At 32.9% G+C, this 27,427-nt stretch overlaps 2 protein-coding genes and 1 non-coding gene across 12 annotated transcripts; 2 read left to right on the forward strand and 1 right to left on the reverse strand.

Moving 5' to 3' along the window:
* Positions 1 to 967: 967 nt before the first annotated feature.
* Trnak-cuu lies at positions 968 to 1,040 on the forward strand. Its single transcript has one exon. It is a non-coding gene; the product is annotated as a tRNA-Lys (tRNA).
* Positions 1,041 to 6,654: 5,614 nt separating this feature from the next.
* LOC124409212 (putative hydroxypyruvate isomerase) lies at positions 6,655 to 10,626 on the forward strand. Of its 4 annotated transcripts, none has more exons than XM_046886698.1 (6): positions 6,655 to 6,673; positions 8,093 to 8,303; positions 8,435 to 8,546; positions 8,680 to 8,852; positions 9,056 to 9,175; positions 9,264 to 10,626. In XM_046886698.1, exons 2-6 carry the CDS (start codon positions 8,114 to 8,116, stop codon positions 9,449 to 9,451), a joined length of 783 nt encoding a protein of 260 aa, XP_046742654.1. In that variant the 5' UTR covers positions 6,655 to 6,673; positions 8,093 to 8,113; the 3' UTR covers positions 9,452 to 10,626. The 4 variants fall into 4 exon arrangements, with proteins under 4 accessions (XP_046742654.1, XP_046742652.1, XP_046742653.1 ...); XM_046886696.1 differs by lacking the exon at positions 6,655 to 6,673 and adding an exon at positions 6,785 to 6,915; XM_046886697.1 differs by lacking the exon at positions 6,655 to 6,673 and adding an exon at positions 7,020 to 7,142.
* Positions 10,627 to 12,713: 2,087 nt separating this feature from the next.
* Positions 12,714 to 26,611, reverse strand: LOC124408728 (palmitoyltransferase ZDHHC15B-like). Of its 7 annotated transcripts, none has more exons than XM_046885868.1 (11): positions 26,248 to 26,611; positions 24,932 to 24,958; positions 24,333 to 24,427; positions 23,558 to 23,678; positions 23,014 to 23,237; positions 22,384 to 22,513; positions 22,039 to 22,165; positions 18,990 to 19,076; positions 16,205 to 16,332; positions 13,897 to 13,924; positions 12,714 to 13,574 (listed from the first exon to the last, which is right to left on the reverse strand). In XM_046885868.1, the coding sequence occupies exons 1-11, from the start codon at positions 26,366 to 26,368 to the stop codon at positions 13,505 to 13,507; spliced, it is 1,158 nt and encodes a 385-aa protein (XP_046741824.1). In that variant the 5' UTR covers positions 26,369 to 26,611; the 3' UTR covers positions 12,714 to 13,504. The 7 variants fall into 7 exon arrangements, with proteins under 7 accessions (XP_046741824.1, XP_046741829.1, XP_046741826.1 ...); XM_046885873.1 differs by lacking the exon at positions 16,205 to 16,332 and adding an exon at positions 14,017 to 14,076 and having other exon boundaries at positions 26,248 to 26,610; XM_046885870.1 differs by lacking the exon at positions 13,897 to 13,924.
* Positions 26,612 to 27,427: the final 816 nt, after the last annotated feature.

The raw sequence follows: 27,427 nt of genomic DNA on the forward strand, positions 1-27,427 counted from the left end.
CACGAGGCTTATCATCGTCGTTATTGCGGACGAGAAAGGTGATGGTTTTTTCGCAATCACTTTGTCAGTCTTGCGTTTTGGAGGAAAAAAGTCTCGATTTGAATACCAGAAACGTAATTGTTTGTACCTGTGCGATAGGGTGATGAAAAATGCGAGCCAGTGACTGGAAGCATTAATAATAGAAGAAATGTTCTCCCTTGATATATATTTTGTCGATGATAGAGAGAATCTGGAGAAATTTCGAGCATTGTTATTGGATCATTGAGCGAGGTAATTGAAGAAAGTACGGTCGAAGAATTGTTACTGTTTGTTCTTCCGTGACCTGCGTGAAGTACACGCGGTGATCCTTGTAGGTCCATTGCTCTTTGAAAGCCTGTAAGTCATTGTATGATCAATGTTGAAATGAAATTTTGTTAACATTTATAGCCCGAAACTTGAATATTAAAATAATATCAATATCGCCATTTAACAGTGTAGTAAGTAGTGCATATATTACTTTGCTGAGATTGGGCCTACAAATCTAAGGCGGAAACGTGTAGGTAAAACATGTAATGGTTATTTGTGCCAAAAAAATAAAGAAACTTTTCCTGGAAGAAAAAGTAGATACTCATTTATTTCGAATTTGTCATACGTATTTTATAGAAGAATACTTACAACTTAAAGAACCAAATGAAATGAATAAAAAAGTACCTTGAAGGTTTGAAGAGTCGTACATACTTCCTGATTTTTGCACTCCTTGCATTCGGTGTTTTGTAGAATGATGTTTCGTTTATTATGTAATATTGTAATACTACACAAAAATGAATTTTAACGTTTCACAAGACGATCCGTGGAACTAGTTTACTTTTAGTTCACAGATACCGATGGTTTAAAAATATTCCCAGGCGGAATTAAGGGCGCGCACTATTTTTGAAACACACTACAATTGTTCGATACAACATTGTGTTGTATGAATCTGTTTTCAAGTGCCCGGCTAGCTCAGTCGGTAGAGCATGAGACTCTTAATCTCAGGGTCGTGGGTTCGAGCCCCACGTTGGGCGAGATAATTTTTGTTCGTAGTTTCAATGCATCCTTTCTCTGATTTATTGTTAAGATACCTAATTACTTTAAGTGTCGCACATAAGTACCAAGCTTAAGTTGAATGAAAAATGAAAACGCGGCTTGAGGGCGCTAGCTGCTCCTGCTGCGTCTTCCGGTAAAAAGAAACAGAAATCAGTCAGCTAGCAAGTATGGTGAAATTTTCAAAGAAAGTGTATCCAATATAATCCTGCATGTACTTGCTAAATCCGTCAGTAAAATTATTCCTAAATGTATGTTAAATTGTTAAGCTTCGATACAAGTATAAATACTCCTAAGAAAGGTACGTAAACTACAATAAACTGCAAACTAGCAATTCTCATGTGAAACCGCGTGCAACATGTAACCACCATTTCCTTGTTTGATTGTAAATGTTGCAGGCCCCTTTTGTACTTTTGTTATCCTCTTCAGTTCTTATTAACAATAACTCAAATAAATAAGAGATTTAAACCAGACTGAAATTCAATATATGTATACCCACTTCCAACCAAAAAAAAGAAATATTACAACAGGTTATGGGCCCAGACATAACCAAGGGTATACATATGAACTGAAATAAAAGAGGATAACAAACGTCTGGAAAACAATCGAGTCATGGATACAGTCAGATCTCAACTGGAAAATCTCGCAGAGGACAGTCAGGGAGAAGTCAACTACGAGTCATGGAGGTTCAAGCTGAACCTAACCTTAAAGACTAAGGATCTTTTTCAAGTCGCAACGGGTGCTGAGGTTAAACCGCAGGGACCAGATACTGAAGCAAGCGTCAAGGCCTGGATGAAGAAAGACATTGAAGCTCAAACACTTATAGGTTTAAATGTAAGTAGCGATATAGCAAAGAAAATCTGTAACTGTACGACTGCGAGGCTGATGCTCGAAAAGTTAGAAACTCTATATGAGAAAAAGTCAGATATTACTATTGAAAACTTACAAAGGCTATTCTTTAGTTATAAATATAATGAGAGCAAATCCGTAATTGAAAATTGCATGAAAATTCAGCAATATGCAGACAGATTAAAAGCCGGAGGCGAAGAAATTAAGGAAGGGTGGATTATATCGCGAATTCTGAATATGTTGCCACCTAGATTATATCATTTCAGAACCTCTTGGGATTGCATGAGTAGTACAGACAAAAATCTAAACAAACTTTTTGAATTTTTGCGTCTAGAAGAAGACAGACTAAATGAAAGTAAAGGCGAAAGCCATAATTCTCGAAACGCTCTTATATCAAAACAGTCAGGAAAAGATTATAAACCGCCGAGTCAGAAAATTGAATGTTTCAAGTGTGGAAAGGCAGGTCATTTAAAGAAAGATTGTCGAGGTAGGCCATGTGAAAAGTATTTAGACTATTGTAAGAAAAACTATGGCTGTAATATTTGTAAGAAAAAGGGTCATTTTGCAAAGGATTGTTGGAACAACAAAGAAAAGAATGAAAAGTCTGATAAAGAAGAGTCCACAAAAGGTAAAAGTGATAGACGAGCATTTATAACAATAAGCCTATCAGCTGCAAATGTAAATCACATAAATTCTTTACCAAATTGTAGTGATTTATGGTACCAAGACTGTGCTGCGACACAGCACATGACGTCTCATATGGAATGGATGAGTGATTATGTAAAACTCGAAAAGCCTGTAATGGTCGTGATCGGTGACGCAACCCAAATTGAAGGGATAGGCATAGGGAATGTTAAGTTAGAAGCATTCGACGGTGAGCGTTGGTGTAAAATTGAGCTAAAGGATGTACTACACACACCAAAGATGCCTTTCAATTTATTGTCTGTTACTAAAATATTAGATAAGGGTTACATTCAAACTGCAGATGCAAAAAACTCCTATTTCATGACTAAAAATGAAAATGAGATTGTCGCCATAGCAAATAGGGAAGGAAATTTATTCAAAATGATGTTTCGTATGGATAGGTCAGAAAGTACAAAGAGTGAGTCAGTTCGTTCAGACAGTTGTCTAGTCAGTATTTCTATAAAGCAGTGGCACGAACGAATGGCGCACCAAAACATTAAGTATATTAAAAACGTATTAGATAAAAAGGGTATTAAATATATCAACGACTGGGAAGAGTATGTTTGCGAAGGATGTGCTTACGGGAAGCAACACAGGGTGTCTCATCCGAAAAATAGTAAAGTAGCCTCACGACCGCTGGATCTGATACACGTAGACTTAGGTGAGATAGAAACTAGATCTTTAGGAGGAGCGAAATATTTTCTTCTTCTAAAAGATGACTTTACACATTACTGAACAGTTTATTTTCTCAAAACCAAAGACGAGGCAGTTACAAAATTAGACATATTCCTAAAAATGGTGCAAAACCAATTTGACAGAAAAGTTAAGACTCTCAGGTCAGACAATGGCACGGAGATTAAAAATTGTGATACTAAGAAACTATTAGACAATCTAGGAGTTCTTCATAGCAAGACTAATACATATACGCCAGAACAAAATGGTCGAATCGAACGTGAAATGCGTACAATCGTAGAGGCAGCTAGAACTGCGATACAATCGAAAGGTTTAGATGAAAATTTGTGGGCCGAAGCAATAAATTACGCAGTATTTACAATTAATCAGACTGGTACAAGCTCACAAAAGAATAAAACACCAGCCGAACTGTGGTTTGGACGCACAATAGACATAAGTAAGCTAAGAATCTTTGGATGTGACTGTTACGTTTTGTTACCAAAGCATAAACAAACAAAAATCGGTAAAAAGTCGATAAAAGGTATATTTGTAGGTTACGACTTAGATTCACCGAGTTACAGAATCTATGTCAAAGATAAAAATGATGTGATAAGCTCTGAAAATGTAATTTTTGATGAAAAATTTAAGTCAAATCAAAGTCTAACCGAAATGCAGATGCCTCTAAATGAAAACGAAAATGAAAATATTGAAATTGAGTCAGTAGATTCGGAATATGATACACCTGACAATGACACTTCAGATGAAAGCCAAAACTCCGAAATAGTTGAAGCTGAAAATCAAAATGAGGGTGTAAAGTTAAGAAATCGTAACGAGTTAAGAATGCCCAGAAAATTTGCCGAGTATGAGACAGGCTGGATAAATAGCGCAAACAATTGTGCAATGATAGGTGAAGTAGAAGATATATCCGTATCTGAAGCACTGAAAGATAAAAATTGGTACAAAGCAATGCAAAATGAATTCGAGTCTCTAGTCAAAATGAATACTTGGAAATTAGTAGAACTACCGAAAGATGCTAAACCATTATCCTGCCGTTGGGTTTTACGTCAAAAATCCGATGGTACAGAGAAAGCTAGATTAGTAGCGCGAGGATTTGAACAGGAAAAGGGTATAGATTATTTTGAAACGTTTAGTCCTGTTGCTCGTCATGCATCTATTCGATTGTTGCTAAGTCTTGCCGCGTCAAACAAAATGAAGCTAATGACATTCGATGTTAGAACAGCCTTCTTACACGGTGAATTAGAAGAAAATATATATATGTATCAACCTGAAGGATTTGATGATGATTCAGGACGCGTTTGTAAGCTCATTAAGAGTCTGTATGGTCTGAAGCAATCACCTAAAAATTGGAATGAGAAAATCTCATCGTACTTAAAAACATTTGGATTAGAAAATACTGAAGATGATCCGTGTGTATATTATAATAAAGACAGAACCGTCATTATGATCTTATTTGTTGATGACGGAATAATTGCTGGAAAAGATGAATCTAAACTAGTACAAATATTGAGAAAAGTGAATCAAAAGTTTGAGATCACATTTAATACTGCTACAAGCAATCGTCTGTCATATTTAGGGATGAATATTGAAGTAAATTCAAATGGCATTTTCGTAAACCAAGTCCAGTACACTGAGAAAATTATCAAAAGATTCAACCTTGAAAACTCTAGTCCTGTATCCACACCGATGGAACGTGGTATGATAACTGACGAAGGAAAATTTGTAAACGATCAACCACTTGATAAACTAAATCCATATCGTGAAGCCATAGGTAGCTTACTTTATTTAGCTACAATTAGCCGTCCAGATATTAGCTTTGCAGTGAACTATCTTAGTAGACAGATGAGTAAACCGATGACGAGTCATTGGAGAATGGTAAAACGTGTGTTTCAATATTTAAATGGCACAACGAATTTTGGAATCTTCTTTAACGGAGATGATAACGTAATAGCCTATACTGACTCAGATTATGGAGGAGATCCAGTGACTGGAAAGTCAACAAGTGGTGTGCTTATTTTGAGAGGAGGCCCTATTGTATGGCACACACAGAAGCAACGCCATGTAGCAAATTCTACAGCCGAGGCTGAATATCGAGCAGCAGTATCATCTATTGATGACATTTGCTGGATACGACGTTTAGGTAGCGAGCTAGGCATTACAAATCTAAATGAACCCACAACTTTATACGTTGATAACAGATCAGCTATCTGTATGTTGCAAAACACCCATGAAGGGAGAATTACAAAAGGAAAGAAACACATAGACATCTCACGTAAGTTCATTCAAGAACATTTAGAATCTACTATTACCTTAAAACATGTAAAGAGTAACGAACAAATAGCCGATATTTTAACAAAACCTTTACCCTATGTAAGTTTCAAACTATTACGAAGTAAAGTAATTAAGGAGGAGTGTTAAGATACCTAATTACTTTAAGTGTCGCACATAAGTACCAAGCTTAAGTTGAATGAAAAATGAAAACGCGGCTTGAGGGCGCTAGCTGCTCCTGCTGCGTCTTCCGGTAAAAAGAAACAGAAATCAGTCAGCTAGCAAGTATGGTGAAATTTTCAAAGAAAGTGTATCCAATATAATCCTGCATGTACTTGCTAAATCCGTCAGTAAAATTATTCCTAAATGTATGTTAAATTGTTAAGCTTCGATACAAGTATAAATACTCCTAAGAAAGGTACGTAAACTACAATAAACTGCAAACTAGCAATTCTCATGTGAAACCGCGTGCAACATGTAACCACCATTTCCTTGTTTGATTGTAAATGTTGCAGGCCCCTTTTGTACTTTTGTTATCCTCTTCAGTTCTTATTAACAATAACTCAAATAAATAAGAGATTTAAACCAGACTGAAATTCAATATATGTATACCCACTTCCAACCAAAAAAAAGAAATATTACAACATTTATATCCTTTAACAAATCATAGTAATATTTTATTTGTATAAAAAAAATATAATAACCAAATCCCCGATTTCCGATATATGCGTAATGCGTGCGAATTTTTGCAATTCGCGTATAGAACATTATCCCAATCAGCAATAAAAAAAGAATACCTGGTAAATTTTTTTGGAATTCTTAGCGTGAGCCATTTCGTAGATAAAAATTGACAAAAGTACGAATTTTTGTCGCGTCGTCGATCACGTTGTAGCGCGAAGAGGACAGACTTGGATAAAAGAAAGATTGAGAAATCAAAAATATTTTTCTCTACGTGAATATGCTACATGAATCTCTTAAAATTTTTTAGTTGAGATATTTATTCGTTAAACGAAAAAAAGTTATTAAAAATTGTACGACCGTATTTTGCTTGACCTTGAAATTCGGTAACCGGGTCAGTCGAAAGAAGGGGAATAAATCCTTGAAAATCCTATTAAACCATATTGTAAGATCTGTTATCTATCTACGTGAAACGCGACTTGGAAAGATAATACGGAAATTACGTACGATACGACGAGAGCATCCAATATACTCTCAGTTCATCAATTACAGAAGTGATAACAAAGATATTTTCCTTTCTACTGTAACAGATCCGTGACCTGGATAGTCGTGTCGTTATTACTTTGCTGTAATTGACAAATAATTTCGTCTGTGAGCAGTAATCCAATCTTAAAACACATTGAAATGGTATTGAACATTCGATATTGTTTTGCGCGCTGTATTATAACCTAACCTAACCTAACCTAGCTGCTATGCGGCTCTTTGCCTTAATGACAGATGCTTTGCTACAGTGGGTTGGGAATCAGCTGTTGCCAAACAGTGTAAACTAACCTAACCTAATCTAAAATCGAATACAAATATGAGCTTAGGAGAATTTAGTAAGAAGGCAGTGAAAAAAAATTGTAGAAGAAAAGGTACAATAATACGGAGTAAAGAACGCGAAGTAATTAAATCAATAATAGAATTTTGTGATCAAGAAGCTAGACAAAAATCTTTGCTATTTCCATTGCGTCAAGCCACTAAAAGGGCTGCTAATTATACCAAGATCTCCGAAAGAACGGTCAAACGCATAAGGGAGGAAAATAAGTTAGGGCTAGAGTTTGCCGATGACGATGATTATTCGACTAGAAAATGGGTAAGGCTTCGTCGTTGTTGATAGATAACTTATCAGAGCCACCGAATATCACAAATAATACAACGTCGTGAAAAGTTCTCTTATTATCAATCATTAACCGAAAATTTAAAAGACTCGCGTGCTTTTAACGTATATATGATGTTTTAGTTGATTACAAATTGCAGTAAGAATGTTTCGACATCAAACAGAACAGTCAACTATACATCAAACTACCCAATATGTCCAAAATTAGCTGACCAAGCAAATTTGGCGTCATTTAAATCCAAATTTATAAAACGTAGACCTCATGTAAATTTTCCTTAACAATTCTAGATTATTTTTATTGCATTACTATTTACGCTTTGGGAAATCCTGAGACATTCAGTTCAGAGCTTATTTTATACTGGATCATATCTAAACAATCTTTTCTTCTCAATAAATGAATCTGATCCCTAAAACATTATCTTATTGCTATTTTGACTGATTCACTAAATACTGCAAGTGCTATAATGTATTGAACATTCAATAGTATTTTTGCAATGTCCTCCTGAAAGCGAGTAGCGCATAAAAAAAATACTGTAACGTAATTATAAAGAAAAACAGTGATTTCTTAATCTCTAATAAGCAATAAATGTGTATGTCATATCTTATTAACCACGATATGTTTAGATAAGAGAATTACGTAATATTGATTAAACCATTTTTGCGCTCACACAATAATATTAGCCACTTTGTGACTTTGATCTACAGAGTAGAGGACCAACAGTAACCATGAAGTTTGCCAGCAACCTGTCTTTCATGTTTGGGGAAAGTCCGAAAATCACAGAAAGATACCAGCTAGCTAAACAGGCAGGATTTAAGGCTGTGGAAACTGGATTTCCACTTGGATTTACTGCCCAGGAAGTCGCAGATGCTCGAAGTAAAGCAGATGTCAAGCAGGTTCTAATCAACATATTCACTGGTATGTATAAATTTCAACTACAAGCATTTTTTATGTCTAACAATAAGTCTTGAGTGCTTCTTTCATTGAAATCCTCAAGATGCAAAAACTTTCACTTACAATTAACATAATAAATTACCCTTTTGCGTCAGGTGATGTGACAAAAGGAGAAATGGGCTTTGCTGCTATACCTGGGAAAGAAGATGAGTTTAAAAAAAGTGTTGCTCTTACTATAGAGTATGCCAATGCTCTAAACTGTAAAAAGTGAGCTCATTTTTTTTACAAGTACCTAGAATTTCATTGCAGAGATGCATTGATAATATCATCCATACCTTTGAATATCAAATTAAGCTTGCTCTCAAAACAAATTTGTGATACTTTATTAAAATTTTTTTAGGATCCATGTGATGTCTGGTAAAGTGGAATCGCCTAATGAAATCAACGATACAACTTATGAGAGTAACATGAGATTTGCTGTCGAAAAGTTTCAGGCAGAGGATATTGTTGCTCTTATTGAACCAATAAATAGCATAACAATGCCCAACTACTATATGAATAGTTTTGAAAAAGGTATAACAGGAAATTGTCATAAATGAAGCCAATTTTCATCATAGTTTATACACTTAGTCATTGTCAGTGTGAATCTTTTCTTTTTTACCGTTCCAAAATATTTCGTCAGATTAACATCCCAAATTAGTCAAAATGTTATTAATGAAACAGGGATAATTCAGCACCTGATTATATTTTAATTCCGTATTTCATTACTAATACAGGTCTGGAAATAGTAAAGAAAATAAACAGTCCACATTTAAGATTGATGTTGGACTTGTTCCACCTGCAACATGCACGTGGAAATATAACTCGAACTATCAAGGAATATCTCCCATACCTTGGTGAGTATCATCCATTTCATTGTATAATTATTCTCATTGCAATTGTCTACATATTTATTAACCAAACTTTCTGATACAATACTTTCAGGTCATGTGCAAGTAGCACAAGTGCCGGACAGACACGAACCAGATACAGCTGGTGAATTGAATTACAGATATGTGTTTTCTCTCTTGGAAAAAGAAGGATACAACGACTATATCGGATTGGAATACAGACCAAAAGCTGGATCTGCGGAAGGGTTGAAATGGATTAAAAATTTTGGTTATACTTTATAAATTATAACAGCCAAAATCTGAATATTGATAATATGTTATTGAATTATTTGAAAATTTTATCTGTGAATGCACACAAAAGATATTTTACGTGTTGTTTATACTACTGATAATTTTACTTTTATCTGGGGGTAATGATGGCCTATCAATGTTAAGAGGACCTTTTTTTCATGCAAATCAGTGAAACAACTCGAAATATGTCTGTAGAGTACGTCATTTACGAGCTTTTGCAAAAACCTTTAGATACACTTGTTAAAGTGGCTATCCAAAATGTAATGACTAAATTCTATATTTATAGACATGGATATATATCTATACATGTATGTACGTACATACATATATACCAGTAATGGTCTGTAATAAACTGTTGTAAAATTGAAACAATCAAGTACAGAGTAAATTAAAGACAATTAATACAAAAAGAAATGTGCATATTTATTACCGTACAATATTTTTATTATAATTTTTTATCAACTATAACAATATAGACACAATTTATATTATTTACAATACACAAAATTATACAAAAAATCTATTGCAGTTGCATTAAAAGTGTTGCGATCAGTTTGGAAAAAATTATACCGTATGCAGCATGTAAATTGTGTAAAAATGATGTTTCTCATACAGTATATTTGAAAATTCAGTTACTAGCGAGAAATAAATAATATACAAAGAACGGAAACGGTTTCTTTTTACCATTTAGATCTAATTTATAATAAGTTCGTACAAAAATTGTACAACACTTATAGCTCACCTGTACAAGATTGACCTACACAAGCTGGAGCTAATAAAAATTGTGATCAAGGTTTATACTTGTTACGCACAATGTGTGTAAATCACTGTATACTTATATTTGACATAGCGGTGAAATTGAAATCAGTTTTACATGAGAAATTTAAGTTTAAAACTGGATAGCATATATCAGTACTATATGCTAATGCCTCAAGAGTTCTGATTCTTCTAAAGAACTCACTAATATTTTCCAATATAATCTGAACAATTCCGACCGTCCCTGTTATTCAACATTTTTTATAAATTTCAATTGATCGTGCTAATCACTTGATCATGCGCTAATTTTTTTTTATTTTGTACCTGCGTATTTGTTGCATCAAGCATACTTACACGTAATATTTCGCAAATTTATCACCACGTAAACTACTCCTCACGGTTCGAATTGACTCGAACACTTTACAAAATATTGTTATTCCTAATCACGATAAGATTTTCCATGAAAGAATGGTATAACTAGTGGGCGTTTACATTAAAGTTTGTTAATTTTTGGTAAAATGCTGCAAAGTAACTTTAACTTGCAAGCTGCACTATTGGATTCTTGAAACTATCAATCGCATTGCTTGTGTAAAAAAATTTGTAGAAACGGGCAACATTTGACAAAAAATCTTGATTATACTAAGTCGCCAGATGTTTAAGATGGTGTAAGAGGTTTACTGCATAGTTGTAGGAAATACTTCCTAATATTTATAAAAATGAAGAGATTTAAAGAGACAACTTGACCACTAATTTGCTTAATCTAAGTATTGTCTATCAGTAACAACACCTTACTTTACACATAAGGGACAATTGTTACCGCCACCAGTCAAAATATCTAAGTACATATAGTGTTAAAAAGATTTTATAATCCCTATGCATAAAATTACAGTTGGGTAAATTTACTTGATGAATTTAATGTATAATTTGATTGGCTCTCGATTGATGTGCACTTAATTGTTAGTTATAAGAGCAAATCAGCATAATCTTCTTAACTGATTTTTCAAGTCTTGATTTCTTATGAGAATTTAGATTTTCAAAATGACTTCATTGATGAAAATAGCGATGATAATTTGCTCAGCTGTAGATGAAGAAAAAATGTGTTACAAAATAGCATACAATATTACGGTTGAACAATTTAAGAAGTATCAGATATTAGTTTCAAACGATAAGTAACAAAATGAATAAGTCTTTCCATCTGTATTACTTCATGTATCAAAAGCTTAAAATATACTTCAAATACAGCAACTAATTTACACAGCGTGAAAAAATTTTATATAAATTTCCAACTACCCAATGTTGTTAGTATAACTGTACGTGTAGTGTTATATGAATCAAAGAAAAATGATGAAAACTTGATTTCACTGCGAAGTAAATGATAATGTTTCAGAGTACTGTCGGATTAAATCAATTTTCTGTCAGTATCATTTATTCAACCAGCTTTAATTATGACTGGACTAGATGCATGGCTTGAGATAATATCTAATTACTGTATTTCAAAATATTGCATCCAAAGTACAGTGATGGGCGCACTTTGTACAGAAAACCTTCGTTTGAGTCGTATGTTACATACACATTTCGTAAATACAATAAAAAATTTCTAAAAACCGTGCACCAAGTGTTATGGCAAATTTTCCATTTCATTACATCATTAATGGCACTACTAAACAATAATCATTATCATGTTCTCTGAATATAATTATGTCGATAAAAAAAAATGCTCAGATATGTAAATTAGAAAATTTAAAACGAGGTAAGCAGCTCTGAGAATGATTAAAGAAGCAAATGTTGATCTCAATCAAAGGTGTAAATCTAGCTGTGTATATATTGATGGTGCGGTGTAGGTAAGTACGCATAGTCACAAATGAATGTCAACATCATTTCTGAACGAAGATTTAAACCTTACTGATATGTAATCAAACCCTAACACCTACAATAAATAATGGTATATAGCATATCAGATACCTGAACACTAAGTTAATCTTGCTTTAAAATTCAAAAGCCGTGTGATCTGCATGAGGCTTTTAAGAGCATTTCAGTAATCATGAATTTTCAACTTTAACAATATCAGATAAACCGCAACTAATTTACTCTTTGATACTACGCGTGACTAGTCCTGCGACTTTTGTTAAGAACTTCAATTAATCGAGGTTAGTGTGGAGCCAGGATAAAATTTTTAGATTGTTTCGAATTACAGATCGTGTGCGTGTAATATTTTTTTAATCTCTCTCAGCTACCATTTTGTAAATCTCATCCATTACATTTTGGATACTGTAGGTAGCTTAGTATAATGTATAAATTACAAATAATACTAGTTTAAAATTATTTCTAATCAAAAGTAGGTATGTACGCATTAAAGCATCATATGAAAGCGTTAATGTACAGCTAGAAATTATCAGTTGATGTCCAAGGAATATATAATTTCTTGTTTATAAAAATTTACTTAATAACACTTCAAACGCATAATGTTGAGAAAATATAAAATAAAATTATAAGTCGATATGAATGCGGGAAAGAAGCACTTTGTTTCTTCTTAATGAATTAACACGCTGAATATTATGCGGCATATTTAGAAAATACGGAAATTACATATTGCTTTTCTTAAATGAAAACAGTAATATTTTGTTACGCAGAACATGATATCCTTATTGCTAATTAACACTGACTATAACCAGAAAAGATTCCAGACAAATAAGTTAAGACTGCAAAAAAAAATTTTATCTACCGAGAAATGCCTTTAGAGGATACTAAGTTTGCGAAAAAATATTAGTTACTTTGAAAAAATGCTTATAAAGTTCCATAGAGCCTTTTACAGCTCGATTCTTTGATTTATAAAAGCCCTGCAAGTTTTTTACTATTTTACTATGGGCGTGTATCATTCAAAAATTGAAGTAATATAGCATCAACAAATCGAGTGTCATCCTACGATTCCGTAATTCATACGTTTGTTGTATGACAGTAAGTGAACGAAATTAAGCGACTGCAATGCATGCGAAAAAGTGTCCACTGTAGAAGCAATGCCGCTAAAAATTACAATCAATATAATAAAATAGCATATTTTATAGACAGTAAATGAAATTCACGTGAGAAATTTGTTTGATACTCTCTGTGAATTACCCCACATGTTTCATCAACAAACTGCAATATTTTACAATCCAAGCTATTGTGTATTTTTCTGTGAATGTTTCAATATGGTTGAAATTGAAACTGTTGGTAATTAGCTACATTTACGCTGATTCGGCTCTGCTTGCTTATTTTCAAAGGTTTATTGAAGGAAGGTATGAGCCATTGTCAAACAGCTTTTTCCGCATCCACAAGTGGTTCGATCACATCATTTCCTGGATTCCCTACGACAGCAGTGCTACAAAATATTTATAAAATATGAGTTCATCATTGAATTGAAAAATCAGAGTGAGACACGTAAATTGATTTTAGTACATACATCTAAAAATACTGAAATTTAATTTCTCTTTAAATGTAATACCACCATTAAAATGTAAGAAAGGTGTCTTAACTGTTAGACATTTGCATGCAGTTTAAAAATAAATATTATTACCATTGCATGGGTACTGAAAGATTTTCAATTCTTTGCACGAACTGATGACATGAAATAAGTAACACAGATATGGTTCACAATGTGTAAGTAAAATAAACAATCTTGCAAAAAAGTTTAATTATCATACCTAACTACCAAGAGCCATAATACCATATCTACAAAAAAAAAATCAAAATATCGGATCGTTATTCACACTTCAAATAATGTAAATGATTAGTACAGACTTGATATAAAAAGAAAACTTTACCCAGTGCCAAGGGCCAGAATAGTAGCTTCTTCTACCAAACTCATTTCATCAAAGTTGTACCTATAGTCAATTCAATATTTGCTTTTGGATTTTTATTTGAAATTATCAAGAGAAATCACAATTAATTATAACAAGTAATTTCAAGCACAGATGTTAACAAAACAGTACAATGACCATTGCAAGTTTAAATCCGTTACTTTTTGTTAGATGAAAACCAATACGAGATATTAAGGACTAGAAGCAAATTCAGTTTGTTAGTCATCCACTCATGAACTCTGTAATAATTCTTACTTGAATGAACAATTGCGCATATGAACATAAAAACATTCATTTTCATGAAATATTCTTGAGAGTAACAAATACCAAGTGCTAGACTATAATCATCCAAATAACTAATAAAATTTCTATACCACTGCTTAACTTTTTGGTTAACAGTCTAACTTAATTAAAATAAATATTGTAATGACAATGAAATTAAGAAAAAAACTATATAATATGTCAAATCGGCTTTGCTCATACATTTAACGCATACAAAAAATTATATTAACCGAAAAGAGTCCAAGCAAAATTTATTGCAATAAACACAATATGTATGTATGTGTGTACACTATAAACATATACATAAATTTATACACACACCAATTACTATTATGTGGACTATCTATAAGTACATAATAAACAAAAATTTTGTTTAATCAACTTATAACAAAATAGTAAACTAGGAATGTTCTCTTTTATCACATGATCTTATCAAACAATAATTATAATGGTAGAGTCTTGATAAGGATTACGTAAAACAATTATATTATTATACTTATTTACAATTATTGAATATTGCATTAGAATAAAGGTTTAGCTTGATTCAAAAGTATCTTGTCAACTGTTTGTTTTCTTTGTTCATTTTACTACTGCTTGCTCAGTTTTCTTTTCATTTGACCTTAAAATATAATAAATGTCTTATTTAATAAAGTTCACATTCCAGAGTGGCGAAAAGAAATTGAACGTAAAAGTGTATTACAGGAGTAACTATAAAAATTTTAGTAGAACATTCTGCTTGCATACAACCAGAAATAATCTACTAAAAGAAAAATTGTCATTCTAAAACTCAAATACAGCACATATTATAAGCAAAATATACTAATTTACTTATAGTGTCAAGAAAAAAATGTGCATTTTTTTAATATAGTTTATGGATTAACAAAGCAAAGTAATGCTTCTGCTTTGTTTAAAACAAAAACTAAATCATCTTAAAGTATTAACATGGATATTAATGGCAATAGGTATAATGAAGAATGATTGAAGCAAAGAAGGTCTGTGATTGATACTAAGAATTTCCTTTTTTTCATGGCAAAAACCCATGCGATACTTCATAGAGAGAGATAAATTGCGCTTGTCTGGTACAACTTATAATTTATGTAGACTTGAGCTATTAATGTGCATGCTAATTTGTAATTGGCAATGTGTCATGGTAAAAAAATAATTGGTAAGTTGATTGAAACCACCAAGCAGCACTTTAAAATAAATTTCTTTTGATCTTTTGCTTGATTCTCCAACAGTAATATTGTCAAACCCACAAGCGTATCTTGAATCTCTTCTTTTATACAACGAAAATTTCAGCAAACTATTTGTAAAATACTTATTTAAACTTCAGGCAAGTACTTTGTCGGGAATTACCACACACATTACCCTAAGTATCTGATTAAATTACAAATTTGGAAATGTCAAGTTATAACAGAATCTAGATCTATTCAAAATCAATATCTCACGTCCATATTGATACCTTGAAATAAAAATGGTAAACATTACAACAAGGCTACACTGTACTTCGTAACATATTCGTTTTTTGCTTCTAAGGAATGTATGTCGGATACAACCAGCATGACTTAGCATTAGCATGATGAGTAAAAGTAAAAATATGCATATCCTGTTGCACCTGAATATCTTCATTTGCCGGTTCAACATGAGTATAGACATTTTTTCATAATTTGACCAGTGTCAGCTCTCAACTAAACAAAACACAAGTTTACTGATGTCATGCTTTCCAGGGATCGGAATGTATTATATGTGATATCGAATTTTCGGTTCGGCAATCGACTGGATTCCTTAATTTGAAAGAATCACAACATTTCCTACCAACACTCTAATGGGTCTAACTAAATACCATGATTTTATACCATCCGTAAAATACCTGAACGAGAGCCAGATAGTGGTGGGGAGTCGAGTTCTGCCTCATCCCCCCACCGTTGTGGTTCGCCGAGTAAAGTGTGGGTATCTTCATCGCATAGCCGCTCAGGGAAGGTAACCCCGTCTCCAAAGCTGTAACCCATACCCACATTTCGAGGCCTGATATCACCTCATTTTCATCAATCATCTGGCATAACTAATGCTCTCACAATGATATTACTGTATTATCAAGACAGGGATTACATGAAGAAACACGTGAATATCTTGTTGACTCTTGAAGTTTCTCCACTAGAATTTTTTTCTCACAATTCTTACAGGGACTTATAATTAATAATATAGAAAGATTCCAGATGTCCGAAAATGGTAAAATATTTCTATTGATGTAACATATCCTTTACAAAGAATTTTGTCTTGGAATTCACTTTGAAAACTTTCAATGGAAGGAAGAAATAAGTATATTACGCGATGACTTCAGGCTCTTTGGAGCTACGATATCAACAAAAACGAAAGGTAAATCATTTTTGTTTTGATGGTTAGATTAGAATAATTGATACCAGATGAAAGTTCCATACCGTGTACATAGAATCTCATCAAATTCCTTACCACTGTCATATTTTATACTTTTATAAAACAAAGAGTTTGTTAAGTAAGCATATTTTTCAAAGCATTGTCATTATACTTTAATGTCTTAGAAATTTATTACTGAATCGATGTGGTCATTATTGAACATTGACTGCATGACTTTTACTGAAAAATCACAAGTATTTGCGAATTCACCATGAAATTGGATTCACGTACTCTTTTGAATTGAAAGATATTTGTTACTGGACGAATAATTTAGTTTTCCATTAGTCTTTTACATGAAAATCATACACTTTTATCCGCTATTGAAATTTGATGAGTTAATTACTCTACGAGCCAGATGCACAATACCTTGCAACATTATCATGTAATGGAACATACAGCATAGCTGAGATACATTAACAAATTATAACTTAAACCAGTAACGAATTGGAGTCTTACGCTTCCAATTAAATTTATTAGAGGTGACTGACAATGACTTGAGTCAGAATTGAGATAAGTCTATAAAAATGATCAGCCATCATCAAGAATTATATTATTGAATCTTTATACCTTTATAAAAACTAGGATAATACAATTTTGTGTTGTCAATCAGAAACAATATTCTGGGATTCACAAGACCCTGCGACATTTCCGCCGTAACTTACACTTATAGATTATATAAAACGAGATATTCTCTGCAGACGCTGCGGGATGTGGTTTACTCATTGATAGATATTTGATTCCATCGTTTAACAAAAAAATAATAAATGCGTACGATAATTTTCTAAGTTTTACGCTAACGACGAGTTTTTGGGGTTGTTAAAACCAGTATACCATAGGGTAAGATTCAACACTTGAAATATAAAGATAAATATTTTCTGTCAGTCAATTAAATATCATAATTAAATAATATAAACTGTCACCTGTCAAAGATTTCTACATTATCAGAATCATTGAATTACAGCTGAACATGTTGTTACAAAATAGAGTTTCTGAAGAGCTACCGAATTAACGTCAAACCTTTTTTCTCAGATGTTCTACTTAGTTCTCTTTATAATAATACTGCCAAGATAAAAATAATGAAATAATTACTGATGCAAAATACAGTGCAGCGAATAATGAGACAACCAGCAATAACAAGCAAGCAATGTAGACTAACATGCTTTGACAGATTTTTTAATAGCCTTGTATTACGCGAAAGTAAATTTAATAGACGGTATATCTTCAATCCTTAAAGAATTTATAACAGAACGATATGAGACTTTGAGACGTGCGTGTGTGTGTTGGTCCGTGTCCACATAGAGAAAAAGAGCAAGAAATATGTCATTTTACTCAACTCTGCTGTACGAATGATTACAGAAAAAAATCAACAGAACAAATTAAAATGATGCTAGTTAAAAAATCTGCCACAAAAATAATTTCCAAACAAAACAGACATGCGTATACTACAACATTTAACTACAGTAAGATATTGTCATTACTTTGGAACTTGATGGATCTATATTGGAATGAGTATCTGAGTGCTAAAACGATTTACTCAAATTCCACACTAATCAGTGATATCATAATGATTAAAGCAATCATTCATAAAACGATTGAGTACAAGGAAATTTTTTTCATTCTAGCACTTGTTCGTGATCAAAACTTAAACTTGATATATCAGTCACCAGACTGTTAGGTAACACAACCACAGAAAAAAAAGTGTCTTGTGCGACAGGCTAGACCATCATACCTATATGTTTTTGGAAATCTCAAATCCGAATTCGGTGCCAGAATTGCTCCATCACCCCCAGATATTGAGTACGCCTGCCAGCAGCATGCAAGATTTTTCGATGCGCAAGTTAGCAAATGCCCCATACATTACTCAAAATCTGAGGGAGATGGAGTAATTCTTACACCGCATTCGGATTCAGCATGTCCGAATTTTCCATTAAGGTATGGTGGTCTAGTCCGTCAGTCAAGATATTTCTTTTTTTTGTGTGGCTGTGTAATCGTTTATGATATTAGGCAGCTAATGCCTAATCACAGGCTTCATATTGAGATTCAAAATCTGTAGCACTATTTTATACTTCAACTTTTAAATAGTTTCAGGTGGAATTTGCGTTTCATCGATAATACACACAATTTCTGAACCATTATTAAGTCGGTGGGGTTCTCCATCAGAGTTACATAGTAACGGTTCCTGGAGATCCGTTGCAGGTGAACTAATATTCGGTAGTGCTGACCTGTTCTGAGTACTGCCCATGGAGTTGTAAGTGTTTGAGCCAACCTGATGCTGCGACCGTACAGGGTAGACATTTCCATCCCCAAGACTAGAACACACCCGTTCCAACCCCCCAATTTTAAAATCAAAGTCCTCTATTCTATTTAATATCTAATGCATGTACAGTATTTGCTGATGAGGTACGTCAATCAGGTTCAATTATCATTCACTATTATCATTCAAACACCAATCTTGGCCAATTCATATGCTTTTCTTCAATCATTCTAAGAATTTTTCAATAGCCACCATCATACTACTTCTTTAATTGAATTATTAATGTCATCTATCTATTTTCATACATACATTACTTTCAATAACACTTTGAACCCTCTGTCACTTTTGGATTGATTACAGTTCAGTCATTGATTCGAATAATTTACCCTTCCTATAACTAACGAAACATCTAAAACTGTATTATCGAAATCAAAAACATTTAACCGGTACAGTATCACCGACGACACGAGAAATATTTCTACATTCCAAAGCTGCAGCTACACCCGTATTGATACAGAATACAATAGAAACATATCACAACTATCACAATATTGTAACAGATATTTTTTACTAGCAATCAAACGTATAACTAAATTCCCAGTTTTGATCAATTATTCAAATCTACCTTATCATTGTATCCATTGAACGCACGAGGTAAAAGTTTATTTTAGAAACGAATCATTGATGTAATTGACCATTCTTTGAAGTATTAGAACATACAATAGTGTGCAATTAATACAACAAGAATCTTAAAAAAGAAATACATGTGGTATAAATGGTTCACATTCCCGCACACTCGATTTGCAAGCTATAATTTTCAAGACAAAAAATTAAACTACATGTAATGTTAAATTTGGACTTACTATGCACACTGACTCCCATTGTCAAATCATTGCAAATATATCAATTGTAGTAAATATGACAATTCTAATTGTAACATCTATATTCTAAGTTGTTATGTCTACTAGATTTGCTTTAACTCAATAATTTAACAATGGTACTCCAGGTGCCAATACACGCATGTAGGAGTAAATCCAAGAATATCTTTTGCTCCACAGACATGCAGAATTTAATACTGTCTCAAGATTCTTGAAATTTGAGGAAGAGATACATTCTTTTTCATTAGGCAACACACAATATATCTATAAATAATACAACTTCGTATACATCAAAGTGCCCAGTGCAAAATATGTCATAGTAACGAATGAAAACTTTTGCATACAATTTCCAATGAAATTGTACAAACCAATTGACGCACGAATATGTTAAATATGGAATATTTTTCAACCCTAATATAAACTTTGTATGTCTTTTGATAATAATCACACCCTGAATAAGCCCTGAAGCATCCCATAAAAAATGTTTAATTAATAATCAGAAGTAAAATTTTCTCGTATATTCAATTTCAGTATAATCAGCTTCATTTCAATAGCGTTGCAAGGCAGCATAATTAATTTCAGATGGCAAAGATATGAGGAAGAAAATTCTTTAGCTTCAAGAAAGCAAAAAGCCCTAAATAAATACCCTATAATTATAAAATTCTAACACCACTAATACTGTCTTAGACAATCAGAAACTTTTCTTCGCAGGCTATCATCAATCTACTTAGGTAAATAAGCTATACCAATGAGTAACTGTTATGAATTGCCAGATGAAAGGTATGTTAAAACATACTTCTGAAATTAGATACTAATTAATATCCTGAAACGCGGAACATTATAAAATAACCAGACTGATGATGAGAAGAAGTAATGCACATATAATATATTTATCAGAAATTGACTAAACAAATTCAACCAGGTTCTGAAGAAATTACATTCATCGCCGCTTGGGAGGTAGATTCTTTTAGTGATAGGGCTCCGAGTTGGTTGAAAATAACAAGAGTAAACAATTTTTCGACAAATTGTGCGAACCAAGTAAATAACAAGATTTTTGAGAACATTTTACACAGCTATTCTGAAATGAAATTTTATTCTGATTGAGATCAGTTTTCTCAAAACTCTGAAAAATATTATAGGATTACTGAAAATAAATGCATACTTATGTCTGTCCGATTGAAAATACAAAAAATCAAGCGATCAGTGATGTAACTTAAAAATACAAGTAATTGAAATTGACAGTTCAACTTGATATTGCACAGCTATAAAATCAGAAAATTAGAATGAAATAAGGTGGATTAAAATTTTCGGCCACAAGAGTTACAAGTTCATTATGGCTTGGTACCTATATCATTATAATGTCAACAGTATAAATACTGCAGAAATTTAATAAGTGCATGTGCATGTACTAAATACATAGCAAACGAGGTTTTGAAAAATAGGGAAACATCAAGCGGATCATCGAATGTACAATATATAGAATATGATGTGAATATAGAAAAGAATGAAAAAGAAATTATTTGGAAACATGTATATACATATATAGGATGAGATTGCTGGATATCGCAGTGTTTTGAATGCAACAAAAATTTCCGAACTACATAAAATATGCCAAATATAAAATGTTGCGAACCTATTGTAAATATTCTGATTTTGTTTCATGTTTATTCTGATCAATGAAATCTGAAAACTATTGTTGAATTACACGCTCCATTGAATGAGTTGTAAACTGATACCTTTTCGACTTATGACGTTTATTGATACTCAGCATTCTATCCCGTAAAGCGGAATAATAATGAATAGTAAAGATAAAGTAAAAAAATGAAAGTACATAAACGAAAAATGTTTGGTACTCACAGCTAAGCAAGTGAATTGAGCTTTTGTGGTGTATTTTGTAGTTGATGAAAAGATAAATTACAGATGTATATAAATTGGTATTGCGCAACTGGCTCAAAGATTATTATCAAAAAAAAAATTCTAGTTACTTTTCAAACTGATTAAATGTCAATAAGGACATTCGTGAGATACAGATTAAAGTATTTTCTCATTTTCATCGAAATTTACGCACTTTTATTCAGTCAATTTTATTTTAAACTTGTTTTCTATCTCGGTGGAAAAGTAATGATTGGCGTAGCTTACCTAGTGAAAACAGGAAGGAACCAGAGCCGCGAATTGTCGCCAAATACCTCCTGGAAATTATTGTATCTTCCCAGACTAAAGCCATCTTTATCTTTTCCAGTTCGAAACATAGGCGGTCTGAATGCTTCTGTAACATCGAGTTAAGAAAAAAGAAGTAATAAAAAAATTAAACAAACGAGAAACTGAAAACACAAAGTGTGAAATTGAGACCACCCAACTTCTTCAATTGTGAAAATCGATGTTACATTATAATAGCTTCCTAATTTACCGTTTTAATTCTCAGTTTCTATCAAAGGACTCAATTATTATTCAGAATAAGACAGTTAAATCACTTTGATTACTTACCCAGTGTTGATCTGTTATGCAGAATGAGGTAGCAATGATAGAAGAAAAGAGAGGTGAGACTAACTGCAAACATCAGCGCAACACAGAACAAGAAGAGTAAATGGAACTTTCCCACTCCGTCCAACTGACCCTGCAAAATTATTATTTTAAACGTCGAAGTTCATAGTCTAAACAAGGTATAATCAAGCTGCTATTTAATGTTGTATTTTTTTCTATCCTGCTTTATGCATAGCTCATCATACAAATGAATGTTCACAGAGGCACGGTTCAACGTGGAAGCAGTACCTCCTTTTACCACTTCTGAAATTAATACTAATGATTCACACACATTTTTGATGTACTTGATTGCACTTTGTAAAATTAATTAAATATTTATAATAGTGAAGTGTTTATAAAGCAATTTTTTTGATTCTCATAATGGTTATTTAAGAAAGAACATGTGAATAAAAAAATTTGATCGGTATAGTGTCTCTGGTGCTAAAATTTAAAACTCACAACTATTCACCACCAAGTTACTGAATATAACAAGAACCTAGGCTACTCAACCAACATGTCAAGGTGTTGAAAAATACTAAAGGTATATACCATAATAAAGTTGTTTATGAAAAAAAGAAAATTACTGAGTCTAACCTTCCAGAATCTTACAAAATACTCCAAAGAAGTGCCAGCAATAAACATGCAGTAAAGAAGAGCGTAAGCCAGGAACAACATGAAAAACTTGTAATTATGGAAGCCCACGCAGTTGTTCACCCACGGACAGTGATGGTCCATTTTTAGGACACACGTTCCGCACACGCTGCAATGGTGGGCCCGGTCTGGTTTTATTAATTGACACATCTCGCAGAAGCGGATCGCTGTAATTATGTCATTTAATATTTTCATTACTTAAAAAAAGGAAAAGATAGTATACATATACAGTCATACACATTCTAAATGAAATCAACTAACTTACTCATTTAAATTGAACATAGAAGAATTACAGCATTGTTATTTTTGATATTTGGCACTCATATTCTTTGTATACATATATGGTATAGTTACATTATAAATAAAAAGGAAAAAAAAAAAAAAATGAAACATAGGTGATTATTTATAGCATTGACTAGTTACAGTTCAATGTATTTCTAAAATGATTTTCAAATAAATTGAACAGAGTAGATTCTTTGCAGCTCACCTCCTTTGATCGTGCGATTAGTAATAGGAAGATCTTGAGCAAATTGCTCTAAAATTTGCCTTTGAGCTTCTTCACTTATGGGTTGCTGGAGTTTTTCCATTTCCGTAGAAGGTATTCGAAACTATAATTTTCCAATGGGAGTTAAATTTTAATCATTTCAATGAAAGAGTATTTATATGAGACTGTAAGAAAATGAAAACTAATACTTCTATGTTTCAAACCATTTGGTGGGGATCAATTCACAGCGCATTATGATAAATTTAGTATCGATGTAAACAAACTTCTGAGGAAATCATAAATTCACTGCAGTATTACAATAACAGAATATCAGTTAGGTATGCTGTGGTTTGGATATTGGCATACCCAGACCTGTTGAAACCATCTTATCCGAGAGAGTCAGAAAAACTCCTATACCGTGACAACTAAACCTAAATTTAGTATCACATTTAATCACACAATCTGTGCACCTCCAAGTAAATATTTATGCAATATTTCGCCATTGGCTTATAAACAGTACCGTTAATGCGTAATTAAACCTTCCTCCTGCTTTTTTGTCCAATCCAAAACAACAATTAAGAAATTAACTACAGTAATGTTTAGGAATTGAGAAAACGTTCGAACGCTTTGTAAACTAGGCTTGCCAATGATTATTTTCTAAACTATAACACATATCCATAGGCGCGTGATGAATATACTTGGTTTGTTGACAACTTGTCTGACTAGCATATGCTGCAAATTACGATTAGTGACTAACAGAAAGACCCTCTAACATTACCTTGTCCGGCACTCGTCCAAGATCCGTGAAAACTGTTTGCCAGTACGACCAAAGGAATAGTAGAAACAAGATGTGGAAGAAAAATAGGTAAAAGGCTGTAAATATGAAACGACAAGAAAATTATTTAAAAGGAATATACATAACGAACAGACTAGAAAATGTTTAGAAGCTTATTTTGCTCTTACTACCCCAATGTAAACGGCTGCCAAATGAATCACTACTGTTTATTTACAATCTCCGAAAAGATTCAAATTTTTATTACTGCTATTATTTACTCTGTATATGCGTAACAGTTTAATTTTCTTCCATATCACACAAAAAAATGGAGGCATGAAATTCCACACATTTGAAAAGTTAAATGATATATTGAAAATATAATAAGTACTAAAATATTTGTAGACCAAGTACTTGGCGAAATACATTTGAGAAATATTTCAATATTTTGTGGAAGTTGAATGTTGAACTGATGATATTCATTCTGGACTGGCAAATATTCATTTTCCGGAGTATCTCTATAAAACTAGTTATCATAGAGTTATGAAAATATGTCAAGTAGATAAAATATATACCAAAATAACAAAATTATGGACGGTACATACCTTTCTGAACATAACTCTCGATTGCATCTGAAATGTGAGAATAAAACTAATAAATAATGTCTCTTGAATGTAATCCACGCATTCAAAATTGCATAATTTAGAAACATTTAAATTCATCATATATATATATTGACACAATCTCTTTTGAAAATATGAATTATTGATTTAAGTTTAATTTGATTACAGTGGCTAGTCGTTCAGGTACCTGGACAATCAATGGTGAAATATTTTTGCTGTTATCCAGACAATCAATGACTTATTCACCCAGTATGTGTTACTCATACGATTATTCGTGTATTATTTGCCTGGATAACTTGACAGATAATGATAGAAAATGCATGCTTGAATGAATGACGCATTAGCGATAGTTCGAATAGCCACAAAATAATTCACCGTTGATCATCTAAGTCCCTGGATAACTAGCCACGTCATAATATGATTTACTCAATGTGTATGAGGTTAGGTTGTGTTGTTAATGAAAAGTAATTTTCTTTATGCTATACGAGTCTAGCATAATTCGAACAAGAAAAATCTTACCTCCATAATTCATTGCATTAAAATTTCAACCTCGTCAATATGAATCAAAGAAAAATGTGCCACTATTTTATTATAGCTTTTGAACTACTTTTCCAATAACGATTTGTAAAAGATACTTTTTACAGAATTCGAGTAAATGATGGGGTGAAGCAATTGATTTTCAAGCAAGAATGAAAACATTCAATCGATGTACTGTAATTCACGAATAAGGCAAAGCGTGTTCTGACAAAGTTTTAAATGAAGTCTAAATATTTGTAAAGAAATTTACAATTAGTAGTGAAAAAATTAATCGCAGATTCCTAAATATGAATGTAAATCACAAAATAGTCCTCTCAAAATTCCTTACAGAGAAAAATATCTCTGTTATTGATAGTTCATTTATTATAAAATTAAAACATACGTTATGTAAAAAGGTCATGGTGTTATAGCACAAGTTGTGAGTTAGAAAAAAAAATAAGTAATCTGAAAAAACTATTGACCTACTTCAAATTGAATATATTAACATTTTCAAGTCGACGAATGTTTTGTTCAAGAATAATCGAGAGAAATATGTTGCTGAAAAATGGGATCGTAGTTACTGTCCAGACACGTTTATGTTGTATTATAAGTTAAGAATAAAACAGAAACATTGAAAGAACAAAATAATAATTTGTAAAGAGTATACGAGGTTATGCAAATACGTCGATAGATAATAACGAGACAGATTGAAAGGCGGATCGTTGAGACAAATTGAGGGCAGAGGCTCGAAATAATTTGTCAAGTACATAAAAGTGACTTACAATAACAGAGTTGCACCACATAAGCATAATACGACCAGAAGACGACGGTCAGGATAAAGATAACGGGTATCCATTTGACGGCCTTCAAACACCACCAGCAAGGTCCATTCGGTTTACCCATTTTATGAAATAATACGTACTAAACACACCGCGGGCTATTTTTCACTACGCCTCATTTCGTTGGTCTCCCTTCTTTCAGGAAACTTATTTTATTATCCTTCACGTCGTAAAACCACCACGAAACAACCACTCGCTGGAGAAATTCATTACACAGTAAACAATCGAAACTTATCTCAATATTCGAGAAATGATCGGTGTAGACTTTAATCGAGATACCGTTTCGTCACTACTTGCAGTCGAACTCTGATCTGCACATGCGCAGTTCACTCAGTTTCCGCGAACTCAAATGGAATTTTTCCTTATATATATACCTGGTGTACCAAAATTCAGCTATTGCAATGGCGATAGTGATAAACATTCCATCGCTTTTTACGCCTAAAAAAATATTTAGACACACACACGTTCCTCTATGAAATAAACATGAGTCTTTTATGGGCATGTGAATCTTCAGTAAACAGGATATTCGTGGAATGCATTGAGTAATTGCGTTATCCTGCAGTTTCTCAACGATTCGACGCTCGCTTTATAAGCCGCCATGTTGAATACTACAATGAAATCAAACTCGAGCTTGTTGAGTTTTCAAAATTACGTTTTGCTCAACACCTACGTATCTAAATTACACCCGCTTGCGCTTAAGAGCATCTAATCACTTTCTGTAGAAAATGTCTCAATTTTATTTAGCACGAAACGGTGTACAGGAACGATTAAATGTGCCGCTGAAACATGATATGAATCGTCACGTAACTTTGCGATCGCGAATTTATTATTTTTGCGTCGTGCGAAAATTTCAAACCAATTAACGAGTGATTGAGACAAATGTTACGAACTTTGTTCTTTCATTTGAAAGAAATTTTACTCCAAGTATACCGTAACTACGAAGAGCACCTATTTCGAAAGCAGGTGCGCATTTAATAACCGCAAATAGACATATAAGCGATCGGTGGGCCCAAATGATAACAAGTTCATCCTAAGCCACGTCGAACCAGGTTCTGCAAATATCAAGATTTTATAGATAATCGGGTGCTTTTACTAAATGAATGTTCGGAACTGTGTTTCTACG

The sequence above is a fragment of the Diprion similis genome, chromosome 8 (assembly GCF_021155765.1).
Source record: "Diprion similis isolate iyDipSimi1 chromosome 8, iyDipSimi1.1, whole genome shotgun sequence".
NCBI classification, from domain to species: Eukaryota; Metazoa; Arthropoda; class Insecta; order Hymenoptera; family Diprionidae; genus Diprion; species Diprion similis.

Bases quoted from the DNA above. Each gene is read 5' to 3' on its own strand.
- LOC124409212 (XM_046886695.1), top strand. From the start codon at position 7,088: ATGAGCTTAGGAGAATTTAGTAAGAAGGCAGTGAAAAAAAATTGTAGA. The intron at 8,304-8,434 runs GTATGTATAAAT...CTTTTGCGTCAG, and splicing joins TCTAATCAACATATTCACTG to GTGATGTGACAAAAGGAGAA. The intron at 8,547-8,679 runs GTGAGCTCATTT...AAATTTTTTTAG, and splicing joins AATGCTCTAAACTGTAAAAA to GATCCATGTGATGTCTGGTA.
- LOC124408728 (XM_046885868.1), bottom strand. From the start codon at position 26,368: ATGGGTAAACCGAATGGACCTTGCTGGTGGTGTTTGAAGGCCGTCAAA. The intron at 24,428-24,931 runs GTATGTACCGTC...TCATATTTACAG, and splicing joins CGAGAGTTATGTTCAGAAAG to CCTTTTACCTATTTTTCTTC. The intron at 16,333-18,989 runs GTCAGCACTACC...TATGGGTTACAG, and splicing joins ATGGGCAGTACTCAGAACAG to CTTTGGAGACGGGGTTACCT.